Below are 15,770 nucleotides of genomic sequence, written 5' to 3' on the forward strand. Positions count from 1 at the left end.
TGAGCCTGTGTCTTCAAGGCCCCCTCTGTCCACAGTGGGTCTGGCCGGGCCTTGCTGTCCATCACCCCGCAAGCGGCTGCTCTGAATGGGGAAAGTCATCATCTTGGGAGGGAAGAACAGAGAGAGGAGCAGGCACACTGGGCCTCCCGTGTGCCCCACCCCCACCCCTAGCCCTGCCCTGGGGCCCACAGAGTGAGCAGGGTCAAGGGAGAAGCAGTTACCCGGTGCGGGCCCAGAGGGGGAAGCAGAGCCCCACCTCCCTCCACAGAAACGTCTGGGAACAGTCAGACCTTGGTTCTTCCTGGGTGTGACCACATCCACAGCCTCCCCTAGAGCTGAGTCTGAGGGCACTTGCACCTGGGCAGCCAGTTGCACACACACACAGGCGCCCGCCGTGGGGCTCTGCTGCATTCCAGGGAGCACATTCCCCACGCACACAGAAGAACACATTTTCATGCATGTGACAACACACAGCAGCATGTGAACCTTCACTGCTGCGCACACCAACACCAGCCGTGTACCCGCACTGCTGCCCATACCAACACCAGCCGTGTGCCTGCACTGCTGTGCCCAACACCAGCTGTGTACTCGCACTGCTACCTGCACCAACACCAGCCATGTACCCGGACTGCTGTGCCCACACCAACACCAGCCGCGTATCCGCGCTGCTGCCCACACCAACACCAGCTGTGTACCCGCACTGCTGCCCACACCAGCACAAACACAAGTAGCTGGATACCCTCTCCACAACCCAGCCCCGCCCTCCCACCCAGCCCTGGCCCGTCACTAACAGAGGCCTCGGTGCTGTGACCCAGCAGTACGGAGGAGGTGCTGTCCCTGGAGGAGAAAGACCTGAGGGACCGGGAGAGGCGCATGGCCAATAACGCGCGGGAGCGGGTGCGCGTGCGGGATATTAACGAGGCCTTCCGGGAGCTGGGGCGCATGTGCCAGATGCACCTCAAGTCGGACAAAGCGCAGACCAAGCTGCTCATCCTGCAGCAGGCCGTGCAGGTCATCCTGGGGCTGGAGCAGCAGGTGCGAGGTAGGCTCCCCAGCCAGGGCGGCCCCAGCACCCTCTCCCCTCCCCACACCCAGGAGCAGATGCCGGGGTCCTCCTGTGCTTGCCGGCCCCGGGCTCTGTCCGTGTCTCTCTTTGTGACTGGATTCAGACCCAGTGACGTTCCACAGACACCGTCTGATCCCACTCTCTTCTTTACAACCCCCCCCCATCTCCCCAGCCTTCTCAAGGAAGGAGGTGAGAGTCGGAAATGCAGGAGGCCACACGTGGAGCCCTGCCCCCACCCCATCCTCCCTGACATCCGACCCCCCACTCCCACCTCACCTCTTCCTCCTCCTGGGACCGTCTCCCACAGAGCTCTCCCCCTCCCCCCAGAGCGGAACCTGAATCCCAAAGCAGCCTGTTTGAAGCGGCGAGAAGAGGAAAAGGTGTCGGGCGTGGTCGGAGACCCCCAGATGGTGCTGTCGGCTGCCCACCCAGGCCTGAGCGAAGCCCATAACCCCGCCGGGCACATGTGAAAGGTATGCCTCCGTGGGACGAGCCACCCACTCTCAGCCCCGTGCGCCGGGCCCACAACAGCCACTCGAGACCCCAGGCTTCGTCCACGTCCACACCTCACACACCTGTTGTCAGCATTGAGCCAACACCAGCCTGACGAGGTTTGGAGCGATGGGGGCAACCAAGGTGACGCTGGGTCCAGGCGCTCCCTGGGACCCTGGCCCACCCCTCCCTGGCCTTGCTCCCCCCGTCCCTGAATCTCAGCCACCGTGTCACCCTGTGACGTGCCCTGTGGATCCTGAAACTGCGTCTTGGCCCTGTCGCCTGGGCTGACAGGACCTTGTTTTTTGTTTTTTGTTTTTTCCAGTAAACAAAACCTGACAGCGAGCAACAAAACACACACTTTGTCAGAAAAGAAAAAAAATGCCTTAACTATAAAAAGTGGAGAAATGGAAACATGTCACTCGAGGGGCTGCTGTGGAGACCCGGCTTATGCTTCAAAAGCCACCAGCAAATCGTGCCTAAGCCTAATATTTTTTTTTAAGGAAAATAAAAAGAACATTAGTTATAAGATTTTTTTTTTTTTTTCTTAATGTAGATGAAAATTAGCAAGGATGCTGCCTTTGGTCTCTGGTTTTTTTTAAGCTTTTTTTTGCATATGTTTTGTAAGCAAATTTTTTTGTATAAAAGTCCCGTGTCTCTCGCTATTTCTGCTGCTGTTTCTAGACTGAGCATTGCATTTCCTGATCAACCAGATGATTAAACGTTGTATTAAAAAGACCCCGTGTAAACCTGAGCCCCCCCGCCCCCCCGGAAGCCACTGCACACAGAACGGGGACAGGCGGCGGGTCTTGTGTTTTTTTGATGTTGGGGGTTCTCCTCTTGGTTTTGTCACGTGGAAAGCGATGCGTGGCGTTCCCGATGAAGGCGCTTTGGAGCTTCCCTGCCGCGTCCTCTCCCCTCAGGAAGGGGGCTGACCTGGGCTTGGGGGAAGGGACGTCAGCAAGGTGGCTCTGACCCTCCCAGGTGACTCTGCCAAGCAGCTCTGGCCCCCAGGGCTACTCCACACGATGTCCTCCCCAGGCCCCCATAAGCTGCTCTCCCTTGGAACCTGCACACTTCTCTGAAATGGGGCATTTTGTTGGGACCAGTGACTCCTGGCATGGGGACCACACCCTGGAGCCGGGTGCTGGGGACCCTCCTGGACACCCTGTCCTTCACTCCTTTGCCCCAGGGACCCAGGCTCGTGCTCTGAACTCTGACTGAGGGGACGCGGCTCAGGAGCCAGCACAGGACCCCCCCCCCCCCACCTCAGCATGTCCCCATTACACCAGAGGGCCATCGTGATGTAGACAGGATGCCAGGGCCCTGGCCGGTCTCCCGCAACGCTAGGGAGCATCCCTGGGCCTGGGGCCGTACCTGCTGCCCTCCCTCTGTGGGGCCCAAGGGCAGGAGTGGCTGGAGCCAGGAGACTGTGCTGGTCTGAGCCCCACGAAGGCCTTGGGCTGCGCAACCTGGCTGCAGAACCAGCAGGGTGACCCCTCGGGCCCATCTGTGTCCTGTGTCCCAGCACCCAGGCCTCTCTCCAGGTCCCCTTTTCTGGTCTCTTGCCATGAGGGTAACCAGCTCTTCCCAGCTGTCTGGGGACTGTCCTGGGTTTAAAACTGCAAGTCTCCTACCCCGAGATTCGGTACACTTCAACTAGGGTGATGGTCACTGTGGCACCCAGGTGTGGGCCGGGCCAGCTGGGCACCTTCATGTGCTCTTCATGCCCCTCCCTGCATTGAGGCGTTGCGGACCCCCGGGCTGGCTGTGCTCACCCCGGCAGCAGGTCAGGCGTCTGCCCCTGTGCTACCCCTGAGACTCCCACCATTAGCCCCAGGAGAGCCTGGACTGCCTGACTCCCCTCCCCAGACTTGCTGGGGAGCCTGGGCCCCATGGCAGATTCAAGGGAAACCGCAAGGCCAGCTCAAGGCCTGGGATCTGCCCCTAGTCCAGGCCAGGTGGAGGGGAGGGGCTATCTGCCACTCTCCCTTCTCTGGTCAGGGTTTCCCCTGTGCCCTGGGGATTTGGTCTCTTAGGGAACCTGCCTCTGTCTCCCTCTTGTTTTGATCCTGGCCCTGCCCCTAGGTCTGGGTGGGCAGTGGCCCCGTAGCCTCTGGAACTGTGCGTTCTGCATAGCATTTAAACGAGATTCACCCAGCGCCAGGAGGAAGAAACAGCAGTTCTGGGGAACCACAATTATGGGGGGGTGGGGGGTGTGCTCTGAGTGCCTCAAGATGGTTTTCAAGAAAATTTTTTTAAAGAAAATAATTTTATACGTGTCAACACAGCTGGCTGGATTATTGGGACTTTTAAACGATCCTCTTTAAAGTGGATTCAGAGACCTGTCCTGTATATAACAGCACTGTAGCAATAAATGTGACATTTTATAACGATGTTCTGCAGTCCCTGGATTCTTTCTGGTGTCCCATGTTTAGGAAGGGAAGTAGGGGGCAGGGTCAGAGGTCTTGCCCTAAACTCTCGGCCCCTGACGTTCACCTTGGTGGGTGCAGCAAGGACCGTGGTCTGCCCTGTGCACTGGGCCTCCTCGAAGTCACTCATTGTGAGGGGCCCACAGCTCCCAGGGCTGCTGGGAACCTGCACCTGTGCCCAGGGCTCCAGGCCACCTGGAAGCAGGATTGGCTTCCGGAGAAAAGCGGCTCCCTGGGGGCTGCACTTGGGCGCATAGGAACCACCCAGGACCTGTGGTCCTCCCAGCCCGAGGGCTCCCGGTCTCCCAATGTTCCCGTGGGCTGTTGGAACCCGCTTTACTCCCCCTTCCTGCTCCCGAAGTCTGAGCCTTGTCACTGCCCCTCTGAAACCTTCCACGGCCCCCTGTTGCAGGCAGCATCAACTCCGCACTCCTTAGTGGGGCATTCGTGACTTCCTCCACAACTGGACACCCACGGAACCCACGGACAAGGCTCTCTGGGGGGAAGAGGTGTGGCAGGACCCGTCGGGGCACTGCTCATCCGAAAGTGCCCACTGGCATCTGCTGTTGTGCTCAGAGGCTTCCCTGTTCTATCTCTTCGAGGACACAGCTGGACTGCCCTGCTCCCCTGTGGGGTTGGTGTGGAAGGAGTGCCTTCCTGGCCACTTGAGGGGGGTGGCCCCCAGGAGAGAGCCCTTTGGTGCACAAGTGCCTTAGGGAGAAAGGTGAGCACAGTGACTCATGCCTGTCATCCCAGCACTTCAGGTGGCTGAGGTGGGAGGATCGTCTGAGGCCAGGAGTTCCAGTCCAGCCTGGGCAACATAGTGAGACCCCATGTCTGTATTTTTTTAAGGGGAAGAGAGTGGCCAGGAGTTGACAGAAGGTGCTGAGGGAGCCCTGTCCACCACTCAGCACCCAGCTCACCTCTATATTCATGCTGGAAAACAACTTTTAAAATATGCATTGGCCGGGCGCGGTGGCTCACACCTGTCATCCCACCACTTTGGGAGGCTGAGGCGGGTGGATCACTTGAGGTCGGGAGTTTGAGACCAGCCTGGCCAACACGGTGAAACCCTGTCTTTACTAAAAATACAAAAATTAGCCGGGCATGGTGATGCATACCCGTAATCCCAGCTACTTGGGAGACTGAGGCAGGAGAATAGCTTGAACCCAGGAGGCGGGGATTGCAGAGAGCCGAGATTGCACCACTGCATTCTACCCTGGGCGAGAGAGCAAGACTGTCTCAAAAAATTAAAATTAAATTGGTTGTGCCTGGTGACAAACACTTGTAGTCCCAGCTACTTAGGAGGCTGAGGTGGGAGGATCACTTGAGACCAGGAGCTTGCAGTGGCAGTGAACTGTGATTGCACCACTGCACTCCAGCCTAGGCAAGAGAGCCACACCAGACCCTGTCTCAAAAAAACGTGGAGGGGGCATCCAGATGGTCCAACAAAATAACAACAACCAGCTCAAGAAACAAAAAGGAAGTTCTATGTCATGTTGAATGGCTTCAGGCACAGCTGGATCCAGGTATCATTACAAATCTCTCTCCATCTCCCAGCTCTTGTTATATCACTCTCATTCTCTGGTGAATTTTTTTTTTTTTTTTTTTTTTTTTTGGAGATGCAGTTTCACTCTTGTTTCCCAGGCTGGAGTGCAATGGCGTGATCTCAGCTCACCACCACAACCTCCGCCTCCCAGGTTTTCAAGCGATTCTCCTGTGTCAGCCTCCTGAGTAGCTGGAATTACAGGCATCCGTCACCATGTCTGGCTAATTTTGTATTTTTAACAGAGATGGGGTTTCTCCATGTTGGTCAGGCTGGTCTCGAACTCCCAATCTCAGGTGATCCGCCCGCCTGGACCTCCCAAAGTGCTGGGATTACAGGCGTGAGCCACTGCGCCTGGTCCCTGGTGAACTCTTACTAAACTGTGGCATCTGGAAACTGGGCTGACATTCCAGCAGCCCTTGTGTTCCTGTCCTTTCTCTTAATAGTCTTTATGTCAGACCCTGCATTCCACTTTTTAAAGTTTCCACTAATGGGAAGAGTCTTATTCAGGTGTTCTGTGATCCCAAGCTGAAAAACCCCAAGGCAACTGGAAAGTTCTACAAACAACGCCCAGGGCTGGGCCTGGTGGCTCACGCCTGTAATCCCAGCACTTTGGGAGGCTGAAGTGGGTGGATCACTTGAGGTCAGGAGTTCAAAACCAGCCTAGCCAACATAGAGAAATCCCATCTCTACAAAAATACAAAAACTAGCTGGGCATGGTAGCACGTGCCTGTAGTCCCAGCTACTTGGGAGGCTGAGGCAGGAGAATCGCTTGAATCCGGGAGGTGGACGTTGCAGTGAGTCGAGATCGCCTCATTGCACTCCAGCCTGGATGACAGAGCGAGACTCCATCTCCAAAAAAAAAAAAAAAAAAAAAAAAAACAGTGCCCAGACTGTGGTGTCCAAAACCTATTTCTGGCTTTTCCGGCTCCCACCCTTGAGTCCTTGACCAGGGATAGGGATGGGTTAGCACCTGCAGCCTGAGACAGCTGCAGGCTTGGAGAGTACCGAGGGCCGACCCCAGCAGGACAGGCCAGGCTGGGCGGACGAACCCATGGTGTCCATTCCTTATCACAAGGCCTGCAAATGACGCTGGCGCCCCGGAGACAAATCACGCCCAGTTCCCCGTCTAGGTTATGGCCTTTCCTTTCATGCTGTAAAGGTGCCTGGGGGTCAGGCAGTCCAGGAGGGCTTCCTGAGGGAGGCGACTCTTGAAAATGGGGGAAAAGACAGAAAACTGCCATGGCAGTGTCTGGGAATATGCCCCTCTTCCTTCTGCCCACACCGGCCCGGTGTGCATGGGGAGGCTGGAAGCTGAGTGAACATGTACGGTGCTGCGCCGGGTTGTGGGAGAGCAGAGGAAGCAGGGACTGGAGAAAGGCGAGCCCAAGCGAGCCTGGTGCGGTGGAAAGAAGGAGGCAGAAGGACCTGCCTGTCATCAGCTAAGACCATCCAGAGACGTTCACCGTGCAAGGAGCCAGGCCTCCCTCTGCTGCCTGAATGAGGAATCACCCAGGCTCGCAAACGAAAACCGGCAAAGTGATTTCCGACAGAGCCTCCAAGAAATCGGCAACTTTGAGGCTCAGGGAAGCACTGCCGCTCGGCCAAAGTCCTACAGCGAATCAGGAACAACGCCTGACGCCTCCAAAAGTGGGCTCCAGACCCAGCTCTTCCCTTGTGTGACTCTGGGCAAGACCCTACCCCGCTGGACGTCCTAGCACATGCTAGGCGCATAAAATCAATGGCAGGTAGCCCCGTGGAACCCAGAGGCAAAACCAGCCGCCAGACCACGTGGCCATAAAAGCCCCGCCCTAACCCCGCCCACTCCGGGCCACCTCTCCCTGGTCGTCCAACCCTCGCCGGAAGTTACTGTAAGCGGCTTCCGGGTCTGCGCGCACAGCGGCGGATTCCCCCCTTCCCTGCGCGCGTGCGCGCCTCGGTCGCGCCTGCGCAGTGTGTCCGGGTCAGCCGGACAGGGTCACCCTGAGGGTGCGACTCCGCCGCGATGGTGACCCGGTTCCTGGGCCCGCGCTACCGGCAGCTGGTCAAGAACTGGTGAGGACGTCGCCCCGCGGCCCCATCCGCGCTCCCGCCTCGGCCCACCCCCGCGCCGCTGCGTTCCGTGTTTGTGCGCGTTTCCGGGGGCTGGGCCCGGCCCAGGTCCCTTGTTGTCCTCGGTGACAGAGGGGGAAACTGAGGCCGAGAGGCGGAGCGGCGCGTCCCGGCGTGAACGGGACGTAGCGGACCCAAGGCCAAACCCCAGCATGCCTGGCTCCGCGGCTAGGCCCCTCCAAGCCTCAGTTTCCCCGTCTCTACCGGGGAGTCCGGGTGGTGACCCCTTGGACGGAAATACCCAGAAGGCACTGAGCCCCGATCCCCAGCCCAGCACTCGCGGCATCTTCGGCCTTTGCCATTTTTTTGTTTTCTATGATTTTTTTTTTTTTTTGAGATGGAATCTCGCTGTGTCGCCCAGGCTGGAGTGCAGTGGCCGGATCTCAGCTCACTGCAATCTCCGCCTCCCGGGTTCACGCCATTCTCCTGCCTCAGCCTCCCGAGTAGCTGGGACTACAGGCGCCCGCCACCTCGCCCGGCTAGTTTTTTGTATTTTTTAGTAGAGACGGGGTTTCACCGTGTTAGCCAGGATGGTCTCGATCTCCTGACCTCGTGATCCGCCCGTCTCGGCCTCCCATAGTGCTGGGATTACAGGCTTGAGCTACCGCGCCCGGCCTGTTTTTTATGATTTTTAACAAGGAACGTGAAAGCTGCAGCTGTGCCTGATCCCACGTGGGCAGCTGGCCGGCACAGGGGTGGCCCCCATAGAAGCCGGGCTGGGGGGTCCTCCGTAGGGTTGTCTCGTGTTTCCACGTGGGTTGCTAAGAAGCAAGGCCTGGCTGGGTGCGGTGGCTCCCGCCTGTGATCCCAGCGCTTTGGGAGGCTGAGGCGGCCAGATCACCTGAGGTCAGGCGTTCGAGACCAGCCTGGCCAACATAGTGAAACCTCCGTCTCTACTAAAAATGCAAAAATTAGCCAGGCCTGGTGGCTGTTGCCTCTAATCCCAGCTACTTGGGAGGCTGAGGAAGGAGAATTGCTTGAACCCGGGAGGCGGAGGTTGCAGTGAGCCGAGATTGCACCATTGCACGCCAGCCTGGGTGACAGAGCGAGACTCTGTCCCAAAAAGAAAAAAGAAAAAAAAAAGCAGCAGGGCCTTAGCCAGGCGCAGTGTCCCTGGCCTGTGATCCCAGTGCTTTGGGAGGCCCGGGCAGGAGAATCACTTGAGCCTGGGAGTTCAAGACCAGCCTGGACAACACAACAAAACCCCATCTCTACAAAACAAAAAATTATCGGCATGGTGGCGCCTGTCTGTAGTCCCAGCTACTGGGGAGGCTAAGGTGGGAGGATCGTTTGAGTCTGGGAATTTGAGACCCGCCTAGGCAACACAGCAAGACCCTGTCTCTACAAATAATTTAAAGCTGCTGGGCACAGTGGCTCACGCCTGTAATCCTAGCACTTTGGGAGGACGAGGCGGGCGAATCACCTGAGGTCAGGAGTTCGAGACCAGCCTGGCCAACATAGAGAAACCCCGTCTCTACTAAAACCACAAAAAATTAGCCAGGCGTGGTGGCGGGCAACTGTAATCCCAGCTACTTGGGAGGCTGAGGCGGGAGAATCACTTCAACCCGGGAGGTGGAAGTTGCAGTGAGCCAGAATTGCACCATTGCACTCCAGCCTCGGCAACAAGAGTGAATGTCTGGAAAAAAAAAAAAAAAAGCTACAGCCGGGCGTGGTGGCTGACACCTGTAATCCTAGCACTTTGGGAGGCTAAGGTGGGCGGATCACCTGAGGTCAAGAGTTTGAGATCAGACCGGCCAACATGTTGAAACCCTGTCTACTAAAAATACAAAATTAGCCAGGCGTGATGGCGCGTGCCTGTAATCCCAGCTACTAGGGAGGCTGAAGCAGGAGAATCGCTCAAAGCCAGGAGGTGGAGGTTACGGTGAGCTGAGATTGCGCCAATTTACTCCAGCCTGGGCAACAAGAGCAAAACTCCGTTTCTAAAAAAGAAAAAAGCAAAGGCTTATGATTGGCAGTGTGTCTGGAAGTCAGAACATACTTCCTCCGTCCCAGACGGGGGACAGGTTGGGAACAGGGTCTGGACAGTGGAGCTGACGGGGACCATCAAGGGGAACGTGATAGTGGCGTTTTATAGCGTGGCTAACTCAGGCCTGGGATGAGGAAGCCTGCTCCTAGCTGAGAACCCAGCAGCCTGTAGTAGCCAACGCAGCCCCTCCCGGGTGCAGCAGGTCCACTTCTGTGCCCAGTCACAGTGGGAACCACCCGTCATCCGCGCTTTCATCCAACAGCAGGCATTTATTGAGCACCTCCTATGTGTTAGGGACACGCCAATAGAACCCTTGTGGGCGGACATTCTGGTTGGCAGGCAAGAAGTGAAGAAATGAGACCTGTGGTGTGGCGCTGACCTAAAGTAAGTGGGAGAGGAAGGGTACAGACACCTGCATGCGAGGGCCGTGCAGGGCTAAGCCACCAGACAGCGGCTTTGGGAGGCCAGGGAGCGGGTCTCATCCCCAGGAGACACTGTGGGGTTGTGTCTCAGAGTCTCAGACTCAGGACTGGGAGGGCCACAGTTCACTAGCTGGGGACCCTGCAGTCCACACCCGTTCTGGGCCCTGCTGGGGCTTGGTTTGAGGAAGGGGTTTTCATGGCGGCGAGGCCGTTGGTCAGTGTGGTCATGGTCTGTACATTCTTCCTCGGTGGCTAGTGGAAATCAGGTTTTGTGGGCGCTTCCCACACTGTCCAAATCCACAGGGTCCTACGTGGGGTGACCAGGATGATAGGGGAGGCGGAGGCTGGCCCACTGGGCATATTTATGAGCAGGCTTCTCTGGTGGTTAATAACCCAGGGCCAGGCGCGGTGGCTCACGCCTGTAATCCCAGAACTTTGGGAGGCTGAGGTGGGTGGATCCCTTGAGGTCAGGAGTTTGAGACCAGCCTGGCCAACCTGGTGAAACGCTGTCTCTACTAAAAATACAAAAATTAGCCGGGTGTGGTGGTGGGCGCCTGTAATCCCAGCTACGTGGGAGGCTGAGACAGGAGAATTGCTTGAGCCCCAGAGGTGTGGGTTGCAGTGAGCCGAGATCGCACCACCGCACTCCAGCCTGGGTGACAGAGGGAGACTGTATCTCAAAATAAATAAATAAATAAAACAAACAAACTTACCCAGAATGCCATCAAGACATAGGTATAAAGATTCCTGCCCTGTTGGTGGCATTTGCCTCTGAGCCAGGTTCCAGGAGCAGCTGTGCATGCCACCAGCTGTTGAGCAGGCACCTGGCCTGCACTTGGAGAGTGTCTCTGGTGAGGCCCTTGGGGCAATGTGTGCAGGGTTTGTTCATCCGCCTTCTCTGCCTCCAGGAGGAGCACCCCTTGCCACCCCAACATCCCAGCTATGTGATTCGCTGTGATCCAGGGAGGTGAATCGGATTTTTTTTTTTTTTTTTCCAAGACATAATCTCACTGTCGCCCAGCCTAGAGGGCAGTAGTGCGATCTCGGCTCACTGCAAGCTCCACTTACAGAGTTCAAGTGATTCTCCTGCCTCAGCCTCCCCAGTAGCTGGGACTACAGGTGGGCACCACCACACCTGGCTAATTTTTGTATTTTTAGTAGAGATGAAGTTTCACCATGTTGGCCAGGCTGCTCTTGAATTCCTGACCTCAGGTGATCCACCCCTCTCGGCCTCCCGAAGTGCTGGGATTACAGGCTTGAACCACCATGCCCTGCCTGGAATTGGATTTTAATTTCAGCCCTCTGTTGGCCAGCAGTGCTGTGTATATAAGAAATGGTCTCCTGGCCGGGCGCGGTGGCTCAAGCCTGTAATCCCAGCACTTTGGGAGGCCAAGGCGGGTGGATCACGAGGTCAGGAGATCGAGACCATCCTGGCTAACACGGTGAAACCCCGTCTCTACTAAAAATACAAAAAATTAGCCGGGCGAGGTGGCGGGCGCCTGTAGTCCCAGCTACTCGGGAGGCTGAGGCAGGAGAATGGCGTGAACCTGGGAGGCGGAGGTTGCAGTGAGCTGATACCCGGCCACTGCACTCCAGCCTGGGTGACAGAGCAAGACTCCGTCTCAAAAAAAAAAAAAAAAAAAAAGAATGGTCTCCTGGCCGGGTGCGGTGGCTGAAGCCTGTAATCCCAGCACTTTGGGAGGCCAAGGCGGGTGGATCACGAGGTCAGGAGATTGAGACCATCGTGGCTAACATGGTGAAACCCCGTCTCTACTAAAAATACAAAAAACTAGCCGGGCGTGGTGGCGGGCGCCTGTAGTCCCAGCTACTTGCGAGGCTGAGGCAGGAGAATGGCATAAACCCGGGAGGTGGAGCTTGCAGTGAGCTGAGATCCGGCCACCGCACTCCAGCCTGGGCGACAGAGCGAGACTCCGTCTCAAAAAAAATAAAAATAGGCCGGGCGCGGTGGCTCAAGCCTGTAATCCCAGCACTTTGGGAGGCCGAGACGGGCGGATCACGAGGTCAGGTGATCGAGACCATCCTGGCTAACACGGTGAAACCCCGTCTCTACTAAAAATACAAAAACTAGCCGGGCGTGGTGGCGGGCGCCTGTAGTCCCAGCTACTCGGGAGGCTGAGGCAGGAGAATGGCGTAAACCCGGAGGCGGAGCTTGCAGTGAGCTGATACCCGCCACTGCACTCCAGTCCGGGCGACAGAGCGAGACTCCGTCTCAAAAAAAATAAAAATAGGCCGGGCGCGGTGGCTCAAGCCTGTAATCCCAGCACTTTGGGAGGCTGAGACGGGCGGATCACGAGGTCAGGTGATCGAGACCATCCTGGCTAACACGGTGAAACCCCGTCTCTACTAAAAATACAAAAACTAGCCGGGCGAGGTGGCAGGCGCCTGTAGTCCCAGCTACTCGGGAGGCTGAGGCAGGAGAATGGCGTAAACCCGGGAGGCGGAGCTTGCAGTGAGCTGAGATCCGGCCACTGCACTCCAGTCCGGGCGACAGAGCGAGACTCCGCCTCAAAAAAAATAAAAATAAAAATAAAAATAAAAATAAAAAATAAAAAAATAAAGAAATAGTCTCCCAAAATTAGCCGCTTAAACCAGCAAATACTCCTTATCTCACAGTTTCAGTGGGTGTGCTGCGCCGACTCCTCAGGCTCTCTCGTGAGGCTGCAGTGTCATCCGAGAGCGGGACTGGGCAGATCCGTTTCCGAGATCCTTCGTGGGGTTGTTGGCTGGGTTCACTTCCTTCTTAGCTGGAGGCTGCCATCAGTTCTCTGCCACATGGGTCCCTTCGTAGGGCAGCTCACAGCATGGCAGCTGGCTTCTCCAGAGGCAGCTAGAGGGTGCACAAAGGTGCCCAGGATGGAAGCCAGTCTTTTTCTTTTTCTTTTTTTTTTTTTTTGAGATGGAGTCTCACTTTGTCACCCTGGCTAGAGTGCAGTGGTGCAATCTCGGCTCACTGCAACCTCCGCAAGCTATTCCCCACCTCAGCCTCCCGAGTAGCTGGGATTACAGGCATCCACCACCACACCCAGCTAATTTTTGTATTTTTGTAGAGATGAGGTTTCACCGTGTTGGCCAGGCTGGTCTTGAATTCCTGACCTCAGGTGATCTGCCCACCTTGGCCTCCCGAAGTGCTGGGATTACAGGCATGAACCATCACGCCCAGCCTCTTTTTTTTTTAATTTTAATTTTAATTTTTTTTTGAGATATGGTCTCATATTCACCCAGGCTGGAAGGCAGTGGTGTAGTCACGGTTCACTGCAACCTCTGATTCCTGGGCTCAAGAGTTCCTCCTGCCCCAGCTTTCCTAGTAGCTGGGACTGCTGGCATGTGCCACCACACCCGGCTAATTTTTTTTTAATTTTGTGTAGAGATGGGGTCTCTGTTGTCTAGGCTGGTCTCAAACTCCTAGGCTCAAGTGAGCCTCCTGCCTCAACCTCCCTAAGGGCTGGTATTTCCCTTCTGAGCCTCCGTACCTGAAGCCAGTCTTTTCTCACCTGGCCTCAGCAGTGAGGCCCCATTGCTCGTGCTGCATTCTGCGCATTAGAAGCCTGTGCCCAAGTTCACACTGTGCGAGGGCGTGAATGCCGGCAGGTGGGCTTGCTGGCCTTCCTAGAATCTGCTGATCCCAGGAAACTTGGGGGAGCTCCCACAGCACGTGCCGTGGTGGGCAAGAGCGTGGGCTTGGCACCCAAGGCCTTGATCCTCACCAGCTGTGTGGCCTTAGGTGAGGGCTTCGCCCTGTCTGTTCTTTGGTGTCCTCACCTGGGAGCAGGGACTGCGATGGTGACTTCCCTGAGGCCTGCAGCTGTGGCGGGGATGGATGAATTTCTGCAGACTGCAGCAGACCGGACCCATCATCATGGTGGCTGGAAACTTACAAACACCTACACATGCCCCAGGCCCAGCCTCCCGCCAGCAGCGCTCCCACCCCGGGAGCCCCTGGAGCAGTTCCTGGAGATGCAGAAGCCCAGCTTCCTGAGGGCCAGCAGTGTGGGCAGGGCCTGTGCTGTTGGTGCCAACCCGCAGGGCCCACAGCACTTGGTGGACACAGGTGCCAGGCCCACGCCTCAGCCATCACCGCTCAGGACAGGGGGCCAGGACTGGGGCAGGAGAGGCTCTTGGAGAAGGCGTCCAGAGCAGGCCTGACCATCCCCTCTCCTCTCACAGGATCCCGACGGTCTACACGTGGGGCGCCGTGGGCACCGTGGGGCTGGTGTGGGCCACCGATTGGCGGCTGATCCTGGACTGGGTACCTTACATCAATGGCAAGTTTAAGAAGGATGATTAATTACACTGGCTCTTCGCACACCCCTCTGGTAAGTTTCAGTAGGCTGTGGTGGGTGCAGTGCATGATGGCCAGATGGTGGCCGAAGAGTGGGTTCTCCAGGCTCCCAGAGCCAGGGCGGCAGGCCTCACCGTTCCCCCTGGAGAGGTCTGCATGGGAGTGGGGCCCTGGGTGCCCTCTCTGGCACCTCCTGCCCACGGGCACAGAATGGTCACCCCACAGCCTTCGGTTGTGTGACTGGAGCATGGGCCCTGCCCTCTCTCTGGACAATCTCAGTTAGTCTTTGAGGTACACCCTGCTTCCATCTCAGTGGGCACCCCAGCCTGAACTGGGTGGGGGGCCCATGTTACAGATAGACGGGGACGGTGGAGGCTGGCCCACAGCGGCTGGCCACCCCACGAGCTCTTGCAGGCACCTGTGAAGCCCTGGACACATCCACACGTTTCTCCAGCATGCCAGCTGCCCTCTTCACCACAGTGCCTGTGGCGTCTGCCCAGTGCCCACATGACAGCCCCACGTGGCCCGGCTCTTACACCCCCATTTTCCAGGTGCCAGCCTGAGGCCTGAGGCCATGCCACTCTGTTTGAACCTGGCCCTCAGAGCGCTGCACCGGTCTGTATTCCTCCCTGCTGCATGGAGCCTGGGGCCTGTGCCGTGCCGGCGTTCCTACTAGGCTGCTGTCCTGGGCCACTTGCGCAGCCAGCTTCATATGGAAGGGACATTTTCTTTTTTTTTTTTTTTTGAGACGGAGTCTTGCTCTGTTGCCAGGCTGGAATACAGTGGCGGGATCACAGCTCACTGCAACCCCTGCCTTCCGGGTTCAAGCGCTTCTTGTGCCTTAGCCTACCGAGTAGCTGGGACTACAGGTGTGCGCCACCACACGCAGCTAATTTTTTTTTTTTTTTTTTTTTTTTGAGACAGAGTTTTGCTCTTGTTTCCTAGGCTGGAGTGCAGTGGTGTAATCTTGGCTCACTGCAACCTCCACCTCCCGGGTTCAAGCGATTCCCTGCCTCAGCCTCCCAAGTAGCTGGGATTACAGGCATGAGCCACCACACCCAGCTAATTTTGTAGTTTTAGTAGAGACGGGGTTTCTCCACGTTAGCCCGGCTGGTCTCGAACTCCCGACCTCAGGTGATGCGCCCGCCTTGACCTCCCAAAATATTGGGATACCAGGCCTGAGCCACCACACCCGGCCCGGAAAGGACACTTCTACTCACCCTGCCTTATCCTCTCTCCCTCCAGGTGCCTGGTGGCGCCAGCTCCTCCCGCCTCAGCGCCTGCTGCATCTGGAGCAGCCCAAGCCTCAGGATGGACATGAGGAAATCCACAGCTCAACTTCAGACTTCTTATGTTTCTGAAAACAGCTTGGATCTTTTAATTCACGTTGCATTAAACCTCCCTGAAACCTGC

General features: G+C 56.9%; 2 protein-coding genes across 13 annotated transcripts in view; both read left to right on the forward strand.

Annotated features, from left to right (window-relative positions):
• Positions 1 to 3,955, forward strand: part of TCF3 (transcription factor 3) — a 46,477-nt gene extending 42,522 nt beyond the window's left edge. For 5 of the 12 annotated variants that reach the window (XR_004433964.1, XM_033197581.1, XM_033197583.1 and 2 more), the window contains 2 exons: positions 1,394 to 1,539; positions 1,884 to 3,955. Coding sequence is in view for 7 of the 12 variants with exons in the window: in XM_033197581.1 (XP_033053472.1) it covers positions 1,394 to 1,536 (143 nt within the window). In the remaining 5 variants the exon portion in view is untranslated. Of the gene's footprint in view, positions 1 to 815; positions 1,043 to 1,393 lie in introns of those variants that run through there. The other 7 variants (XR_004433962.1, XM_033197584.1, XM_033197587.1 and 4 more) reach the window with 4 other exon arrangements.
• A 3,475-nt stretch (positions 3,956 to 7,430) lies between these two features.
• Positions 7,431 to 15,770, forward strand: LOC117075323 (cytochrome b-c1 complex subunit 10). Its single transcript, XM_033197592.1, has 3 exons — positions 7,431 to 7,591; positions 14,243 to 14,391; positions 15,603 to 15,770. The coding sequence occupies exons 1-2, from the start codon at positions 7,542 to 7,544 to the stop codon at positions 14,361 to 14,363; spliced, it is 171 nt and encodes a 56-aa protein (XP_033053483.1). The 5' UTR covers positions 7,431 to 7,541; the 3' UTR covers positions 14,364 to 14,391; positions 15,603 to 15,770.

This window comes from Trachypithecus francoisi, unplaced genomic scaffold (genome assembly GCF_009764315.1).
Source record: "Trachypithecus francoisi isolate TF-2019V2 unplaced genomic scaffold, Tfra_2.0 Lachesis_group5, whole genome shotgun sequence".
In the NCBI taxonomy this organism is placed as follows: Eukaryota; Metazoa; Chordata; class Mammalia; order Primates; family Cercopithecidae; genus Trachypithecus; species Trachypithecus francoisi.